The sequence below is a fragment of the Lingula anatina genome, chromosome 2 (assembly GCF_051362555.1).
Source record: "Lingula anatina isolate TDL-2025a chromosome 2, LinAna3.0, whole genome shotgun sequence".
Lineage (NCBI taxonomy): Eukaryota > Metazoa > Brachiopoda > Lingulata > Lingulida > Lingulidae > Lingula > Lingula anatina.
In genome coordinates this window covers 41,643,815-41,664,723 of record NC_141768.1, presented here as the reverse complement: position 1 = coordinate 41,664,723, position 20,909 = coordinate 41,643,815, and the positions used below count along the sequence as shown (strand labels likewise).

At 39.1% G+C, this 20,909-nt stretch overlaps 1 protein-coding gene across 8 annotated transcripts in view; it reads right to left on the bottom strand.

Annotated features, from left to right (window-relative positions):
* The window catches only part of LOC106166491 (atrial natriuretic peptide receptor 1), a 162,442-nt gene that overhangs the window by 57,287 nt on the left and 84,246 nt on the right, over window positions 1-20,909 (bottom strand). Inside the window, exon 1 of one of the 8 annotated variants that reach the window (XM_087003866.1) lies at window positions 18,958-19,710. The exons of 6 other annotated variants lie outside the window; for them this stretch is intronic. Coding sequence is in view for 1 of the 2 variants with exons in the window: in XM_087003865.1 (XP_086859991.1) it covers window positions 18,420-18,942 (523 nt within the window). In the remaining variant the exon portion in view is untranslated. One more of the 8 variants, XM_087003865.1, reaches the window with a different exon arrangement.

The window sequence follows — 20,909 nt, the reverse complement described above, 5'->3', positions numbered from 1 at the left end:
GGGCGAAGCCGAAGGGCTTTTGGAGAGGGTAGGTGGTTGAGACCGAGAAACGGTGTGGTGCCAGAGGGGTCAGGGTAATCACTAGAGGACACGTGTACAAAAGTTCGCATGAACTGTACGGGGGCACTCACTCACGCACACACACACACACACACACACACACACACACACGGGTACACATACATACACGATAAATTGAAACTTAAAGAATCAAAATGACGGACGAAAGTTCCAAGAGAGAGTGGGGGGGGGGGGGAGTCTTCCGAGGTTGCAGACTTCATAAATGTATAATAGTGTATACGTAGTTACATATATACCGAGCGTCGACGAATAAAACGTATCGCTGGCTATTATGTGTACTTGGATTTTCCTTGTGCGTTCTTGCGTGAAGTCTGAGGACACGTGCAGTGGAATCTTCGGATTGCGTTTTTCGTATAGCAAGTTGAAAACGCAATGTCCTAATGCCTCAACTCATATTAAGCTGAACTGAATTCCGAGAGGTTATATTAAGGACATGATTTCATATGTAAAAGGTTCATTACATACATACATTTGGAATAACACAATCAAATAAAATACCATGCAACGTCAAATTTAAAGAAATATGATATTTCATATAGAATTTAGTTTGATGTGTTCATATTCTAACGAGTTTGAATTGAAAATAACAGGAAAAGAAATGATTGGTGTAAATTGTCAGTGTGGGGTAACAGCGTTGTTGTTTTCACAGTGTGGGGCAAAAGAGTTGTTGTCATTAATTGCAAAGTGTTGGATAACAGCGTTGTTGTTGTTGTTGTTGTCCTCAGCGTTAGAGAACAAACTTGTTGTTCTCACAGTGTTTCGTATCGGAATTGTTGTTGTCAGAGTGCAGACAGAGCTGCGTGACAAAGTTGTTGATGTCACAGTCGTTGGATAACACCGTTTTTGTTGTGGTTGTTGTTGTTACAGTGTTAGATGACAGCGTTGTAGTTGTCACAGTGTTTCGTATTAGAGTTGTTGTTGTTGTTGTTGTTACATTGTTGGATGACAAAGTTGTTGTTGTCACAGTGTAGTGTTACAGAGTGGTTGTGTTTTGTCCCAGCTGATTTCAGTGGGACCACATGCAAACTGCAGCATGGACACGATGTGGAAACAACATGGCGGACACTGACCACCTTACGACAGAAAGAGGCTGGAAACTAACGTAGTGATCAATTCCAAGAAAACATACCAAAATGTGTCAGAACCAAAACGACAGCGTGCCAGTCTAACTGTCATGAATTTTAACCAATGTTTAGGGTTTGGCTTATTCGCTTAACGGAGAAGGACAGACAAAAGTTAAAGCAAGTTTTTACTGACGGGCTGAGTAACATAGATGTTTACTACGATATTTATATCTTGCGTAAATAGCGTCAAGCTAGTAAATGATTGGTAACTGCCAAAGCATAGGGGCTGTAATTGCGTTACATGGATGTGTAAAAAAAACTTAGCACTACAAACCTGATGCCAAGAACATCTCTGCTTGTATTGGTATGTCGATATCAAAAAGAGACAGAAGTGGTACACGAATATGAGAACAATCATATGAATTGCGTTGGATAACACACGGTATTACTGGAATGGATAGGACAGACCAATTGAACTCAACATACAGCTATCCGAAGAAAGTGGAGCAGCAAACAATCAGTTAACTGCAGTTTATTTGCTTTACCTAGATGTTATTGGACACAGCTATTGCATTAGATGAAATATGTGCTCTTCCACTCCTCCACTCTTCCAGCCCGGTTGAGAAATCAGAATGCGGTAGAGAAGTCAAGCGCAATCCGGCTCTCAGTAACAAATGCTTGGGACACTGATACCTTTATCTGATTTTATATCAAATATCATAAGTATAGGTATTTGTCCTACAACTATAGACAGTTAAAAAGTATAGGTCGCCCTGTGGTCTTTCGCAGCTCCTTTCACAGCAAACGAGTAAGATATATAAAACTTTGCATGATAAATGGAAGGCACACCTAATACGGAGTATTAACCCCCCTTTCACCCTAATACAGTTCATTCAAACTAAAACTAGTTTAGTTCATAATACGTGTAGAGTCGTATCATGAGCTATAAAGCAAACATAACCTTAGGCTAAGTCTTGTTCAAATATCTTTACGGTTAGAAATTGTCACTTCTGGTACCGTATTGATGTTATGATGCTATTCCCAGATGCCACTCACGATCGGTTCGAATTTTGCCAGAATACCATCTTTATTATATTTGAAACTCGTGTTTCGAGCTGGTAGATTAATTGCTGGTTTACTCACACATTCCTGGGATTTAGCTGTGTAGTTTGGGTGTGAGTGACCTTTTTTTGTATATTGGTCTTACAAATACACATCTGTACCTGTGCAAAACAAGCATTCAGTTGAAACTCACATTCGGTAGTTGGTATTAATGAGTTTCCTGTTTTGAGAGGATGCCCTGCCATATATCATCTAATTAGCTTTGGGGTTTATTAGAGTAATTCACTGTTTTTCACCTGTTGAACTTTTCTTAAAAAACAACCTTTCCCCTCGAATATAGTAAATTGCTTACATTCCAAGGGCAAAGAACGGTATGTATTTTTGTAGAATTAATAATCTAATTTAGCGAGTGAAGTAGGCATATCTAAATGAAAATAAAAACGAGTAGACAGGAATAAAACACTTTACAAGCCTGATAAATATCATTTGCTGATTAAATTTTATCATGGTGGTTATGGAATATAGACGGTAGGTAAATGTAAAACGCCATGTTTATGGTACAGATTGGTCGCACAATGTCAAAACCGAGCCATAATGCAACACCGTTTGAAAAAAAACTATGGTAGATATTTCATTTTAGGTGATTTTGCGTCTAATGATTGAACAGACCGCTGCATGTAACGTTATACCTGTAATTGCCGAGTGAATTTATCAATACGATTAATAGACCGGAGGAATATGTTTTATCATCGCTTAATTGTTTTCATAGCCATACACAGTGGAATCTGTATGATGTAGATGGTACCTTAACGTGCAAAGCTCTCTGTAAACATTGCAAGGTCTTCTCATGAAAAAAAGTTTGGTTTCGATGTTTGATGATCGCGTGATACAATCACATTTCTCTTAATTCTCAATTTCTATTTGACATTCTAATGCACTATACTGCGCTTTTTTCCCTTTATTTCTCTTATCATCATGTTTATCAATACATCAAGAAACTCCTTTGAGTGAAGATTTCGGAAACGAATGAAAAGAAAGATGTGTTTGTACTCAGAGTAATCTTTCTTCGGGAGTTTATGTACGATTTCTTTAGCAGAAGCAATATGGAAATTGAAAAAAAAAAAAACAATAATGAGCGCAAAATTAACGCTTCTCCAATAAAGTATTGTTTAAAACGGTATTACCGAAATTGGTATTATTTCGAAAATATATATGTGCACGTGGCAGTGAAGCACACCTTTGAAACTGAGCCAGTTTAATTTTTTATTTAGGCAAGTTCTACCTCTGGTTCTCGTTGCACATACGCCCACAAGCTGTTTTTATTCTAGGTAAAAAAGGTTGAACTTATAGCCTGATATCACCTATCAATGATCTTATCCAGCTCAACAATTTTAGGCCTGTACATTGTGGGTCTGTTCAATCCTATATCTCACTAGGTAAAAACTACTACAGATCATGCCAGGTCTTAAAGAATCATCTTGACAATCAAACATCGGTTGTACATGTATATTGTTCACGTTGATCACTGTATTGGCCGTTTTTATAAACCATTGCACCTTAAGCATCCTAATTCCTTATCTCTCACAGCCAGGTCCTGCGAGTATATTTCAGAATCAGAGGGTCAGATGCTTCTTTGTTTTCTGTCTTGATGTTTGAGGCGGTAGTTTGAGTAGGCGCACATGCATGTAAGAGTAAAAAATAGTTTGTGTACAGAAAAATTCACATGTTACGTTAGAGAAATGGTCTAGATATACTTGTCTCGGATTAATCTATGCAATCCTGGAAACAAATTCTAGCTTACTATGCATACAAATGCAGAAGACATGATAACAGATCGTACAACCGATTGTTCTTCTCTTGCCCTCTAGTGCCTCCTATTGTCATTTATGGACCTGTCGGGTCTGCTTAAAGAATAATATCCACATTTGCCATTACATGTACAATTTCTGGACATTGCCTATATCTGGAGTTATTCCTGAAATAATAACTACATATTTTAAATGCACGCATCTGACGTCAAAACGAGATTTTTGGCCGGATGATAACTGATATCTTATCCATTACATGGTTGCGAATCCTTGCAAGGCAGGAATTACCGATAACCTTTCTCAGACCTAGACTGAATCGAAAACTAACGTTTATTCTATTAACTTCTTTGTTACATTGTATAATCAATTATTTCCATAAGATCCATAAGAGTTTATGGGATTTATCATTATCTGAGTGTGTTTCTTTGTATAGACAGGGGTGGGTTTAGCAGTGCAGGAGAACTGATGAGATAAATCATGTAAACGGCGGCCCGGAGCTTTGTGTAGGCACGGAGCTTTAACATCGTCTTCGAGGTTGGTCCATTAGTTCTGCCAATCAATTGAGTTAATTTGACGGGTTATCGTGACAGGGAGCCCTTGAGACACAATGAGAAAGCTTTTAAGAACAGCTAGAGAGCAATCAGGCTTGAAAATACATGAATAAAAGACTGGTATGGTTTATATTACTGCCTCTATTCCCGATGCTGATCGACTGGGTATCAGTAACAGTTTAGCTATTGGATTGACCTTACCAAAAAATTGGCCACCCAAAACAATTCATTTGGATGCTGAAATAAAACAGTGGAATTTGGCCTAGTATCTGCCGAGAGTGGCCTAATTTTTCAGGATAATTTGTGATAAAGACTGCAAATAGCGGGGTTGTAACAAGTGTGAAGTCATTTACACATACAACGTATACGTGTCCGCAAAAGTATTTAGGTTTGATCGATAAGATAACAAGTTGCATGTATGTCGGAATTTATAATTAATCTGGACCGGCATTGCGCTACCATTCGGAATCCAAAATGAAGCCACGGCGTTAGGGCTTGACAAGCAGAGAAACCGTGTTTAAGTGTGAATGTCATTGCAGACAAATGAAATGATCATGTTCCGAAAGATGATTTAGGTTTGATCGATAAGAGAACGCTTCACTGCTTTTAATACTCAAGACTGGGTACACCAAAACAATTTGACTGATTTATCTTTTGGTGGAAATACTCCACAACAGTACCAGTAGCTATCAAGTAGCTATCATCCCTAATATTCATTACTTGCAACAAGGTCTGTTTTTTGTTCCGTTAATTTGACCTGGCTGTTCTTTTCGTCTGATAAATGGGATACATCAACATCGCTGGAAGTACGTATTTCGAATTATCGGTGGGCCATGCTTGGATCGATGGAATGGATTTTGGTAGGGATCAGAGATGTTGTGTATAGCAGCCGTTACATTCCCTAAGCCTACAAGTACATGTCAGTACATTGTCTGTCTACATTAAACCAGCCCATACAACTACTATATTTGCATATGTAGATGAATAAAGTATGTCCTATAATCTCTAATTCAAATACACCCAATGTGGTGTAACGTAATACCATATGATCTTTAATGCAAATATCGGCTACATGTTTAGCTGACTCTTCATCGGTCGGGTGGAAAACGAAAAAATAATCTAACCCTTTAATCGTAACTTAATTCTAATTTTATCCAATATGACGTACCGGAGTGCCCTAAGACCATGCCCCTGGCACAAAAAAGTTTATGCCAAACAACCTCTGTAGCATTCTTATGGTGATCATTAAAAAGCATTTTTATTTGTCAACAAGTCAAAGAGACAATGCGGTCATCAAGTCTAAGAAAAAAAGTGGGAAATAAGTCGGGTAACAATTCTGAGGAATTCCTTCCCACCGAAACATATAAAATGGGTGTTTATTTTCATATTGATAAAAAAAGGCATTTTTCAGACGCAGAGGGTCAAAATGAAGTATTCCAAGAATAGACCCGCCCAGTATTCTGAAATATACATGCTAACATTTTATTTGTCTATAATGGTGTTCACACTTTAATAACACACTTTCTTGGATCGGTAGGTCCTTCAGTTGTGCATTACAAACAGGATAGTGTTTTAGCAAATGAAGATAATTTGTATATTCATGCACAAGTAATTGTCCAGAATGTTATAATATATAACCTTGATGCTACAGGAGAGGTTTTTTCATCCACATTGAAGAGGTGGACAATGACTGAAAAGAGGCTGTAGCAGTCATCTGGAAGGAGGCTTTAGTCTATAAGGCGTCCCTCAATATCGTTTCGAACCATTTCCATAACTGCCAGTGTGATTTATGTTTATAGCTTTTGATTTAATTGGGGACATTTGGGATTTATAACACTCCAAATATTTTACATTCACAAAATGGAATAACGGCTATTTTTAAGCGTATTTTCTTAACAGACCGTATGGACTACTTCATTCAAGAGATTACAAAATGTCTAATTACAGTGTGACAGAAACAGCAACCCGCTAGGGACACGCGTCCCATATACTGACCCCGATTTTTCCGGCTATAACCATAGCTTGTAGTAATCATACTGGGACCAAAACTTCCAATCCCAGGATTACCATTCCTGTCACATCAGCATTGAGTATAGAAAAGACGGACATTTTAATTTTAAATATTTTATTTTCAAAGTAAAATAACTGTAGATAAATTTCGAGGAAAAACATGAAATGTTTGGGTGGCTTTTCTTTTATCGATGAAATCTAACTTGACACACACACACACACAGAGAGAGAGAGAGAGAGAGAGAGAGAGAGAAGAAAAGAGAGAGAGAGAGAGAGAAAGAGAGAGAGAGAGAGAGAGAGAGATGTCTAAGGTAAAAAAGGGCGGGGTAATCTGTGACAGAATTCCCCGCTGACCCTTGTTATCTAGTACTTCAGTTATCGTGAGTGAGATTTTGGGGTGAGAGTCGAAGCTCGCGGGGGACATGTACCGGTATATATAACAAGTCCCCCGAGCGCAATCACAAAAGTAGCGTTGTGTTTTATAGCATCCAGTTTTGTGAGTTTACTTTAAGAAGAAGTGCGCCCTTTAGCTTATGTTATACAAAGTGATTTGATCACGTTTATCGTTAATTCAATTAGTTTTATGTATTTTAAGCCTGTTTCAAAACCGCCTAAGATGTTGTAGTTCGCGTTAGTTCAACGGGGTCACTGATAAGCTACATGTAGGCCTATGAGCGTATCAATTGAGTAGGTGTAATTCACTTCACGACAAAACGTATCCGTAATTAAACTTAAAAACGAAATATTGAGGTGGTACATTTATAAAAAAAAAAAAAAAGAAAAAAAAAAAAAACGTACGGCATACAGTTAGTATAGGAGACACGGTTACTTTGCGCTGAGCATAATCAGTTCAGAAAGCATGCCATTACAACACTTTTTATCGTACGAGAAACTACGGAACCCCATTAACGTTATGATCTATCTGTGTAGTGAATGGGTTTTGATGTGTGTATTCCCCAATGGTGTAAGCCTATCTCTTGATAAATTAGCTGCCCTTTCACGACCATTCCGCAATTAAATAACGAACGCTTTTTTTAAAAACACAAACAGAGCATTGGCGCATCTTATGGGGCTTCCACCTATAGAACTCTAACTCTGTGGGGAACAAAATACAATTGTGGACCAAATCAACATAAGATGTAAACCAAGATAAACCAAATCACTCTTTAAAAAATCATGGAATCATAAAAACGGCCATGCATTACATCTTTGAGGTTGATGAATAAGACATATCCAAGAAAAAGTTGCTTTTTCCGGTGCAATTTACTACATATGACAAGTTACAAAGATTTTTAGGCTAATGAATACAAAAATAGAGATATTAGATGACCCACGATAGATAGTCTTTCCAAATAGGCATCAGATTCTAATATCTCAAACTTGATTCGCAACCCTTATTTGTAAAGCAATCTAATAAACTTTTGACATACAACGGTTACAGTCAGTATGAACACTCTCTTCGGGAAACAAAATAGCCGTTTTTTATAAAGCATTTTTAAAGGCTTTAAAAATATTAAACAAGTAAGTTATTGCCGTTCATCATACAAGACCTCATCTCGATGCTGCAGGTGCAAGGGTTTCTAAAAAAAAAAAAAAAGAAAAAAAAAAACGGTGGACGGGTTAAGGCGACGGACAACAGACGCTGGCGCTTCATGTTTGATTTCTATTTTAGAACATTTTGATTTCTATTTTAGAACATCTGACCAGACAGCCATACTGACAGGCGAATCAAGGCGCCATTGAGTGTATACTAACAACCGTCTTACTGAAAACAGTTGATGGAATATCCCCGTTGCTCCTCCTTTCCGCACGCCCTTCGACAAGTGTTCTCCTTTCACTAACATATTCTTTAACCTTTTAGTATTTTTTACGTTAATGAACGATCTATACGCCATCTGTACACGGACGCTCAGTTACTTGATGTTTTGGCGGGTGATGCTCTGCTGACTCCAAATCCCATGTTCTCTCCGGTGAATTAAGAGAAGTGAACTATGCTGCACCCTGACGTGTGTGAACGAATGGATTGCCAGCTGCAGGCCTAGCTATACCTAGCCCCTATACTGTGTATATGCTCCCTGGTCTGTATATGCTGCATAATCTCAGGTTTCCCCAGCACAGTGATACATAAAAACCACATCTCTCATTAAAGCACACCTACGCTCTTCTGATACAGGAAGAATAAAAAATGAGAAAAAAATGCAGGAATGAGCGGCATGGATGAAGCAATGATCGTGCTGACCTGGAGGGAAGTACATGTACAATGTAAAAGACGTGTCGGTGTCGGGAAAGTTTGGATCAGCATTCTGTCAACAAGACGTTATCTGGCCCTGGGAGGGGGGGGGGTCACAAGAATAAAGGAACGTCTTCAATATCAAATAAGAAAATATTTCATAGCATGTAAAAACACATGAAGTATGTAATGTAAGGCACAGGGATGACAAAATCATTGGTTTGACTAGTTTTGCTTGTTTGTCGGGAAAAGGGGGAGAAGAGGACACCTATATTTCCGAAGCTAAGGGAGGCCAAGTGAAATGTCCCCCTGTATCTCCCCTCCTCCATAAATCCACTATTGTCTGGGTACAGTGTAGGCGCTGGATACCTGCCATATCTGCCTTGAAAATTCATTGTAGTAATTAATCTGCGACCCGCAGATAAAGCCTACGTACTTTCCTGTGATCACCGCTCATTTCTGCTCACTTGCATCAATTAGTTCTCAGAAAACAATAGGATATAATTGAACTGACATTTGATTCCTCAGAGATCGATATATTTTTTGCCCTAATGGCGCGCTGACCTTTCCTGTTTTTTTTTTCTGGGAAATTAAGAAACCTGTGTCATGGCGAGCGTTCAAGTGGCGGTATATATATATATATAGGTCTGATGAAACAGTGGTGAGCACGAGATGCGGTGGCAGGTACTGTATACAGCGTGCATAATGTGCATTCAGATGCACGTGCGTACTCGTAGGGATCTTTTGTCTTATAAATACACCAGACCAGTAGGCCAAGGAAATGTTACCATGGTAAAGGAGAAGGGGGGGGGGGGTGTTGAAGGCCTGCCTGTACATTGCATACACGAAGGTTATTTGTAACGTCTGTTGTACTTGTAGTCACCTAGACGCTGCCTGAAGGAAAAGTAACAGGCATCTAATGGTCTGGGCGAAAAGAAAAGAATAATGTCACATAAAGATTCAATTTTTTTAAATCCACCTGTACCTTTCCCCGCCACCCGTGACCCTGTACATGCAATAAGCACACGCACGTGTGCAACCGCAGGCATACTCAAAAATGCGACAGCAGACACGCGCGCGCGCACACATGTACAAATACCCACTAAAAAGACACACTAAACAACACACATAAAGATGCTATTGGTTTGTGCATTGTGAATACGATGTTCCAGGGATAGCCAGCCACACATTGGATCTCTAGTCTGGATCATGAGTTAAAGGTTATCTGGAAAATGACAACATATTCTTGTCAGAATACATTTCATACTTGATCACTCCCTAGGTCTTAATATTACCTGACTCAATGGGGCTGAGGGCAGTTCCCTTTTTCATTTCAACGAAATAATGAAAAATAAGATATCGATGTGGCGTCTTCAATTTCCAAATGATAAACTCACGAGTTCAAGCCAATAAAGAGAAACACACGCACAATACATGTTGTTTTAGATGCGAAAAATTGGATGGGATAATTACATTCTTGCTCATAGCGCACGGTTAAACCTTTGTTGGACACTTCTAACCAATCAGGTGGTTCGAAACAGTTTGTCGTTGCATGGAGCTACCATGGCGGGCATTGCGGTTAACTATTAAATGAGAACACACGGACGGTTTTTTCGCCGCAAAACACAGGCGAGTGTTTAAGACCAAATGGAGATGTATTCTATTTTTGCAGTGATATTCAGGACGTAATGACCACTGATTACGCTTATCCCATCATTATCAAAATTAAGTCCCATGACTGTTCGATACAACTGAATGCATACTATTTGAATACCAAACATTAAACCTCATGACTTACAAATACAGCTTCTATGGATATCAAATACAGATACTCGCTATTGGAATATTTACACGAACTGGTATTTTATCGTGTTAAAACACGCGGTCATTATTTCCAGAACAAAAGCTAACACATGAGATAAAAAACATTGATCTCTGAACAAAGTTGTCTCCGCCAAGTATTTTATCATAGTAATGTTACATAAAATAGAACTAAAATATTATATATATAGTGCATCTTTGTTGAGTAGGTTACAAAGAATTGATGCCATCTGTAAACATACATGCTTAGCTATTCTGCACTGTTTATCAACATAAAAAACCCATGTTGTGTACAAAATATACAAATATGTACGACATCAACTTGTATTAGTGTGCATAAACTGAAACAAAGCATACGGCATATATACTGGTACCCCACGCACAGTGCATTTATTCTGGGAGACAATCTAGAAACCGTAGCGATTAAGTTCTGAACTAAGATTGCTGCCAGCGAGGATAATGGGTTCGTCACAAAAGAGATTGCAACAAGGACCTTACAAGGTTTGCGTCAAAAGTCGAATTACGAAACTGCGGACAAGAGTTGGTAATCAACTCAACGAATAAAGCAAATCTTTCTTGACTTAGTAAAATAAGAAAAGCACAAAGTTGGAGAAAGATAAATAATAAAGTAAACTGAGGAAATTGCAAATCGATCTTTTCAAATATTTTCCAGACACGAGGGGTTTAAAATCGGCAACACGTGCACCATTGACATTAATGGATCCACTCTTATTAAATAAATAAAAGACTGTATTTGTAAGTTACTAGGGACAATGTATCAGCGCAACTCCCATCACAAGGTCAAGGCCGTTTCCCTCGTAAAATAAATTCTGTGTTCGTCAAAAAGGCAATTCCGAAGACAATTAAAACAAGGCTTTGAACTGTGCATTACTGCTCACGTAAAAATTGGATACTTGAGCTAAAGCACTTGTGGTTCTATGGGCAATAACAGAACGTTCCTTTCTACAATATTTTAATCTAAAAACCTTTCATTATCCATCACACCTTTCTCCTACTTTATCTGGCTGCATTCCCAATGCTGAAAGGTAATCTTGATTAAAACATGGATATTACAACACCAATGCGATTGGTACGTAATTATCAGAGCAATGAAGAAATCGTTGCACGTAATACTGAGTAAGCAGGGCACGTCCTTGACCCGCCCCTCCTTCTCTCTCTCTCTCTCTCTCTCTTAGTAGGCTCTATCCTCACACTCGCTTAATGCACCGTTTTAAAGCAATCATCTACGGTAATTGCATTTAATAACTCTGATTAGGCACTGTACTCAATGATCATCGGCTTGACGCCACATAGCGCAGCCGATCGCGCTCCGATCTTCAAGTCGTACATGGAGATTGGCATCGGGTCCCTTAACAATTACGGCACAATACGGCAGCGATATGAGTAATATAACCCTCAGTGGGAACACTGCCAGCTACGTATTATGCTGCAAATTAAGTCCCATTGGATTAATTATCCCTTCGCTTAAAAAATGGTTTGCTCCACATTTTCTATGATAATATGATATATTCCACCGACGTGTTTTTGGTTTTGAAAAGCAGGCTGCTTTTCTCTACCGTGAGAATTTTTGTATGGAATTGTCATCATTTAATTGGCCTCTACAGGGCCGTAGCCTGAGCAAAATGCCAGGGGGGGGGGGGGGGGGGGCAGTAAGCGGACACGAGGGGGCCAAGCTACCGAGGGGGGAGGGTGTGGTGTGTAAAATTCCAAATTCCAGGGGGGGCAGCTGCCCCCCCCCCCCCCCTGCCCCCCGGAGGCTACGGCCCTGCTCTAATATAGAGTACCAGTACTGTATGCCCTACGTTAGTGTGTTTAGGCCTGTTGCGTGGTTATAATAGAAATGTTCTTGTAAACTGACACTGCAATTCTTTCTCACTAGATGAAGTGCTGAATTAATACAAAGGTAGGTGAGGGACAAGAAATCAATCAGTCCAGTTCAGTTCCCGCTTATTGCCGAGCGTTACATGTACGTTCTCCAATACTGTACCCTATGAGCCTAACACTGAAATAGAGCTTTCATAACGATTTACAAGCCTTGCTTTTCTTTATACGTTTGTCCAGGAAAGAACATAATGCATTGTGTTCGTCACTTTCTTATCGGAAGATAAACCAGACGAGAAATAAATGAAAAACTCGAACACTGGATGAGAAACAATAATGAGACTGTTACATTGTTTAACTGAAAGAAGCAGTCAGAGAGCGTAGACCTCCGCCAAGGCAGTTCATTTCTCTTTATTATTAATAAACAAATTAACAGGATCTTGTTGTTACTTGGTCCCCTTTCGACAGTTTCTGAAAATTTTACCAAAATTAGCCATGAACTTTTTTGTTTGTTATTGTGTTTCTTACAGACAAACAGAAAAACGGAACCCAAGACATAAACCCCTCAGCGGAGGAAATGAAAGACTATTAGGACACAGTAGATCTGTCTTTAGAGATGATTGTATTGGTTGATATTATGTTATTAATTAATGACTGTCTTGGCATGTTTTCGGGCGCTCCCGCCAAAAATATGAAACAAAGCTTGATCCCACCAGCATACTAATGTAGTAGCCATTAGTAAAAGCATCATTCTAGGGTAGGGAGACAAGGGTAAAAAGAAACAGGACAATTTAACCGCTGATATTAAATGAGAAGCATAACATATTAAGTTCCAAGTAAATGTTCTGTTTGTTACGCCTGCATTGCTCCTTTTTACTGAATAACCGAACTTCCGGCCCTGCCTTCCAAACCATTGAAATGTTTGTTTTTATCAAGCCAGGTACAAGTGCAATTTTTAACCAGCGTGAGACATTGATTCAATAGCATTAAGTGGAGACGATTTCTATTCTGAGGGAAATGTCTTTGTTCCATTTGGCAGGCGATCGTTTTTTAATGGTACCCTATGGCAAATTTACGCGCAACTCGATCGTCTAATTCTGTCGCTCTCATTGTAGTTTATCTAGGCTTTTCCGTTTTCGTTTAGTTTGAATGACTGAAAGGCTTTGCACCAGTGATTGACATATTCGATTCGTTAAGGATGATAGCATGTAGTAATAGTATCGCTTGGAGTAAGAAATTGAACAAATACAATATGTTGGGTGGCTATAATTGAAAGGCAATGGCCGTCGGCTGCTTCAACATGAGAATGTTACAGGCAGACCTATGTTATAATTGTTTCGTGGTTTTCATTGAACGTGCAATAAGGGCATATATTTTATGCTAGCCATTAGGCGTGCTTAGACTATGTATGTCTCAAACTAGTAATAAACTATTGATAGCCAAACTATATAGGAACCCGAATGACTTTCAAAACTCTGACGCATTATATGTATAATCACTGTGGTCGCATGATGGAGTGACTTAATCTGATACATGTGCTCGTCTGTCCGACCACTTGGAACTTTGATATGATATCCTCTGATTTGATTTAATTAGCAAATAAATAAAATAAAAGTCAGCCAAGTAAACACTGTAGCGACCATGCTTTATGATACATGTAATAGACGTGAAATGTTAAAAGTGCACATATTAGAATGTTACATGACGCTCCCCAGCCACTATTACGGTGAAACTGAGGTCACTGTTAGGAAAACACTTTAAATCAATCCCAGAGTCTCCGCTAACTCATGAAATCACCTTAGTCAATTTGCTGGTGCCCCCACGTAGATTATATACACTGTGGTTCGAAGCATAATGAAGAAATAACATGCGGTGACAAATTGCATCGCAGTTATGCAAGGTCTTGTATTATCGATGAGACATCATTTGTTCTGGTGTCGATCATCGCCATTTCTATACACCTTCCCCAGAGCTTTGGTCAGCTTGTTATGAGATACATCCTATTCAAAAATAACCAGCAGTTATCAAGTGCAATATTATCAAAAAGTCCTTGGCGAACAAAGAAAGATACGATATCATCAAATACATACAGCAGTGTAGACCTGTAGTATCTACAGGTAGTGTTGGAGTTAAGCGAGTGCAGCACATTTCCATATTAAAAACGAATGCTGTAACACTATCATCGCTACAACTGTTTCAGCTATTTTCAATTAACGGAAAGAGTGTGCATTGCAAGTTGAACCCAAATGGATTCTCTTAATCAACTTTTTTTAAACATGTAAAATAAACATAAAATTAGTTTCGATGTCAGCAACCGCTAAAATGAAGAGGAGTGCCATGTGCACTGCATTGTAACGTCCTGCACGCCTGTCAGGAACAAAACTTTCCTATTAAGTAAACCCCTTGGAGTACAAGGGAAGATATGCAGCCATCAGATACTGGAGTATAGGTATATAATGCTACCGGTTCATGTACTTGTATCCTGAAATGGTAGCTTGGTTAACTCGTTACCGTATTGTATAAAAAGTCCCTTTACAATATGGCACGACACACTATAAATCCAATAGAAAAATGCATGGAGTTAAATGTATGATGTATAAAATCTTACGTCACGATGCTGTGATGGTTATAAGACAACCCTTTCTGAAAGCAGACCTTGCCAGTCTCTTTATATGAAATAGAACTACTAGTGCTTCAGGAATGATGCTGTAATGAAATAGAAACTGGGTGTCTTCGTTTTCAAGACAAACGTGCGAGTTTTCGTCTCCTATTACAACAAACCCAAATTGTTTTAAATGACAATAGGTTTTGCTTCAGATTTAAATTTTATTAGCGGCTAAAAAGCACATTTTATTTTTGTATAAAAATTAAAAACATGTCATGTGCGATAGACCTTTATGTAATAAAAATCTTGAGATTTTCAACAATTTATACTTCATCTTCAACTTAAACGGTACAATTGCCCTACCCAAAACAAAAAACGATACAATTGTGGTACTAAGTGTGAAGTACTTCGGCCTTGTATTGTGTTTTTTCCCTAGCTGTCTCTTAGAGTCTTTGGCGGAAAATTATATGTGAATCACGTATAATACCGTGCTTAGGAACTCCGCCTAACTAATTCATCATAGCCCTGACTACGTAGTTTGTAAAGGGTACCACACGCTCGCGCGCGTGCCTCAGCAGGTACAGTTAAGTTGACGTCAGTTACGAATTCACAACACGTGCACTCTGGTGTGAAATAATGTGGTGTCAAGTACCGTTAAACATGTGTCCTCCCTGTTGACAGACGTAAAATACGAGACTTGACAAGTTGTAAAGGCAAGAAAGACATACCATCACAGGGAGCACTTTATCAAAAAGATTCTTTATACGCACAATACGACTTGCGGGACTGAGTTCAGCAAATTGATAGTATTCTAAAGAATCCCACTCCAGTTACCAATACCCCCCGCCCCCAAGTAAAAAATGAGATAACTGCATACATGTACAACCAAAAATAACATACTCTATCATTTAATAGATAAATAAATAAAAAACAAGGTATAGAAGGAGATTATAAATTAACCCACAAGTGAATGGAATGTTTGCAAGTATATCAAAGAATTCGTTTCCATGGGATATTGCTATGAAAACCTCCTATACCCAATTTGTGATATACATCGTTTTCTATAATTAACTGTCCTTGAACTCTTAGTCTCATATTAAGTCCTTCATTTACGTCATACACAAATGACCAACCTTCAATACCATGTATGCCCTAACATGCCCTAACTTTTTGTCAAGGCGACTGATAAATAAAAAACTATGATTAAAATTTAGGGTGGGGATGGGGGGAGTTGAAGAGGGGGGGAGCCCGTCGCCTGTGTGATCAATATAAAATAAAAAACATTATTCATTTGTTTACGAACATTCTGTATGAAATTATCCCTCTTAAAAAAGTTAAAGACTTTTCAACAATTTTCCTAATTTTCCTCACAGGACAAACAGGCATTTACATGTAGGGAAAGGACATTCACTGACTCGCATGCACATTTTGGCCTAATCAATGGATTTAAAGATAGTCGAGACAGGAATTCCAAACTAATAAGCTGCACGCACTTGTGAATAAAAGAGTATTTGCTATCCAATCAACAAATCCTAGTCATGTATACATAATACAAATGGGACTGGTGGTCATGCAATGACTCTGTTACAGCGTATTCGTACGAGTAGGGTTATCCTTGATGTCCTGAAGGTCGACCTGAACTCATGCGTGCAGTGAAGGTGTGCAGTAAGCACGCTGTAAAAGGTGCACGTGTACCAATCTGCTCGATGTACAACAGGCATATTTACCTGCTCTTTCCAGATTCCTTAAAATTGGAAAGGGGCTTTTGATATATATTTTCTTTTACAGGTTGCACACAATTTACGTTTTGATCGTAGTCGGTAACTGTAAACGTGTGCGACAAAACCATCCCCCGCCCCGCTTTTTACTCCCCCTCCCCCTCAACCGTCAACCGGTAGCGTGTACTGTAACAATCACCGGTCATCTATTACTCGAAGAATCCTGTCATCTTTCATTCTCTTATTTCACAAGTTACTCTGTCGAAAGTGTATATCTCCAGACGCGACCCAGATAGAGTTTTAAGAGAAGTGGCCATGAAACTGACATGCCCTTGCATTTGGATTTCTATCGTTACATAAGAGGAATGTTATCTGCAATATGGTCTACACTGTCGGTATGTGACATGCACCCGTCTTACACACCGAAAAACCTGACTCAAATGTCGCTTTCAGTTATAACCATGAAACGAAGTGAGAGGATGGTGATGGTGGTGATGGTGTGTGTGTGTGTGTGTGTGGGGGGGGGGGGGGGGTCAAGATAGCAATCAATCCAATTTCAGACAGAAGCTTAATTGTCATGCAGCGATACACGGTAAAGATTCAGAGCCGCATATGCGTCAGTCTTTTCAAAAGACATCTCTTACTTTGCTAGAACATGATGCTTCGGCTAGTAAAATGGCCACGAAATGCCACCGTAAAACAAGGCAAGGAGAGATCTTGCCATGTTATGCAGGACAAAGTTAATCAAAGATCGCAAATTGCATGGCACGTAAACTTTATAAGCGGCTGAGTTTTTTTCGTTTACGTTAAATGTCAAACTTAATGATGTTTGATCACTTTACACAGTTATTAGATCAGAATGTCTAATGGCAGTCTGTAGAAGAATCCAATATGCCTCTACATGTATGAAAACGTATGGAATTTTAAGGGCGATTCGTGAATAATGCAGATAAATGATCGTGCTGTAGACGACCTAGAGACTACTAAGATTTGCCAAAACTTGCACATTAAGACCCTTAATGCAACGGTAAATCTTATGCAACATTTGATAAAGTACCAAGGAAACATGATCTAAATTAAAAAAGAAATAAGATTAAAACATGGGTCCCTTGAGATTCGATTTGTTTAAAACGACTAAAGATACAGATCTGCTTTCCCTGACAAATAATAACAACATTGTGGTGACCGATTCAATCCAATACTTAACGAAGTCAGTAATCATCGTCTATAGTTCCTCAATAGGATAATCATACTTCGGTTGCCAAATTTGATTTTAATTAAAATACCCTGGCAAGAACGTTTGGAAAGGTAATCAGCCCGGTTGACTCTTTGCCAAACACCCTAGGCCTAATATCGTTTAAGGTAGAATAAATATAAGAAATATGTAATTATAAAGACCTAATATCGTTCAAGGTAAAATAAAAATAAGAAATGTAAGAATAAATACCTCTCCATTTGTTGTGTGGGTGTGTGTTATGTGTGTATGGGAGAGAGAGAGAGAGAGAGAGAGAGAGAGAGAGATGAATCAATTCAAAGGTCAAACGGGTGTACAATGCACGCATATATCTCTTCATTCCCATATCAATATAAATCAATACAAATTACACGAAAAGTGTTAAAGTCTTACTTGCGTAATCAAGGCCCACCTCGTCTTCCAGCATTTTCGTGACGTTATGTTTTGGAGTAAATATGTAATAGTCCTGTTCCCCGGATGCCGTTGTCTTATTAGCGGTTTCAAAATACTTAATAATAGCAGAAGCGGCCAAGAAGCAATAGTTGGAGAACAATGAGTCAGGAAAAGCGTCCGGATGATACAACAATTTCATTCGAATCCACCGAAATTGCTCCAAAGTATGAGCGATGGACAGGGTCAGAGAATCAAAGGTGGCCCCCACCCGGGTTAGCATGGCGAATTCACCACTATTTTTGTTCTCTCCTCCAAAATCGGAGGCAAAACCGCCAGCAGAGATGACGGGGACGTCCCAGAAGTATGAATAGCGGGCGATTGGTGCGAGGCTATAGTCACAGCACGGCCCCAAGAAAACGTTCGCGCGTTTCTGCATGACCAATCCAATGGCCGCAATGGGACCGTGACTTTGGTCGCACTTAGAATCGTTGTAAAGAGCAGAAAGACGCCAGTTTGGCAACATGTTACCCTTGTTTACCTTGGCGATTGCCGAGTCGATCCCGGGGGCCACACGGTCTATTGCAAACATCCTGATTTTGTCTCTGGGTAAAATTACAGCCACGTTAACCTCACGCCTCTCCGGGCCCGAGGCCGAGGCGGTTTTATCGGCCCCAGGTTGATCCAGCGTCGTCGTCACAGCACCAATAATACATCCAACATTCGTTAAGACAAGAACGGTGAATACTGTTGCCCAACGGCCTCCTGTCACCATCGTGTGTTTTTTCCCAGCACCGCGCTCAGCGGTCTCACCTGCTATACTAACCAGTACCAGTAACTCCAATATCTCCGCCTATCCATCACACCCGTCTATCACACGGCTTTATTATCCTGGGAGGTTCGACTTTATCAAGCGTCTTATCTCTTGTTGCATTTCACTCGACGTAACGGCGTCCTCTTTTCTGATCATCTTGGGGGACAGTTCCCATCGCACCCAGTGTGACGAGGATGTTTCTAGCGACAAGGATTATATTTGATATTCACTGAACTAACAACGAACTCAGCTGTTGAGAACTGCAAACAAATCTGTGTCATGTTGCACTTGCTTAGTATAGTATAGCGGCTAAAGCTCTTGTTGATTGAGCTTTGAGGTCGGCACGATTAGAAGGCTGTGGTAGACTTAACTCACTAAGTCCTTTTGGACAAATCAATGTCGCGTAGAATGTCTGAAGTAACTTGGCACAATGTTTGGGGAAAAAACCAACGAGGCTTTAACAGCGCATTGATTGAATACCGTCGTCTGCAACGCATGCGCACTGAGAAGAGCGAGACGCACGTGAAATCACATCGATCCTAAATGAGGCGTCTTATGAAAAACAAGAAGCAACATGTCCACAGTAAAGGGCTATTTGTTACTCTTTTCTTTTCCTCATTTCGATGCTTCTTTAAAAAACGATTATTAAACACAGCGAATACCATACCACACTCATGTTGGATAAGTCTTTTATGTGTACAGTTATTACTATAGCTCGCCAAACTCTCGATTATAATATATTCAGTTTCAGGGGTATATTCCATTAATTTCCATTAAAACCAGTTTGATCGCTTTTTTTCTTGCGGCTCCCAGTATCAATGCGGCAGCAATGATAAAAACGCATTTCTAAGATAACCATTACACATCATTTGAATCGAAAAGAATCCATTGTCACAGTATCGTTCGGTATTTTAAACATTTGACGGCTTTTTGTTTACACATAACAGTTTGTGCAGGCATAATCAACTCGTAAGGCGCATATGCATGTCCATGATTGAAAATAATCGTACTGTTTTGATATAGGCTAAAAAGGCCCCAAAACATTACTTTAAAACTACAGGGCTTATTTCATATTTCCTGTCTTCTTATATTTTTGAAGATTTAAATTGCTAACATATACGTTGTCACTTTCTATTCTGTCAAATAGGGAATTAATATTCGTAACATGATTCTTTTCTCAATTACTCAATTCACGTGTTATACAGTATATACATTGTATTTTACATATAAACAAGATAAATTCTAGTTCCTTATGAAAATCACTGGCTATTATTAAATTGGGACGAGTACCAAAGCCTCAACGCCAATGTCATTGGTGCAGACATAACCTAAGCATTTCTTCAGATGCAAAACTAATACGTTGTTCCGCTATGTAGTGCACTGACAATCTTGTGATAAAAGATAATAAATAATTATTGTAGGTCTATGTTGCATTTAGATTTACTCAATGACATGACATGGTTACATATTGGAACCCTCCTTTGCTTTGCTTTTGGATACACATTTATTCGAGTTCTCACTATATGCATGAAGCTTCTAGCTGCATAAATGTAAAAGTAATGACTTCTTAGAAATGAAGGCTACCTGTATTTGCATAACGTCAACGAAACACGCGCAGAGAGTAATTCATTCTTTTACGCAAAGTACATAGATTCGGTCTATACGTGCTGTACAACGAA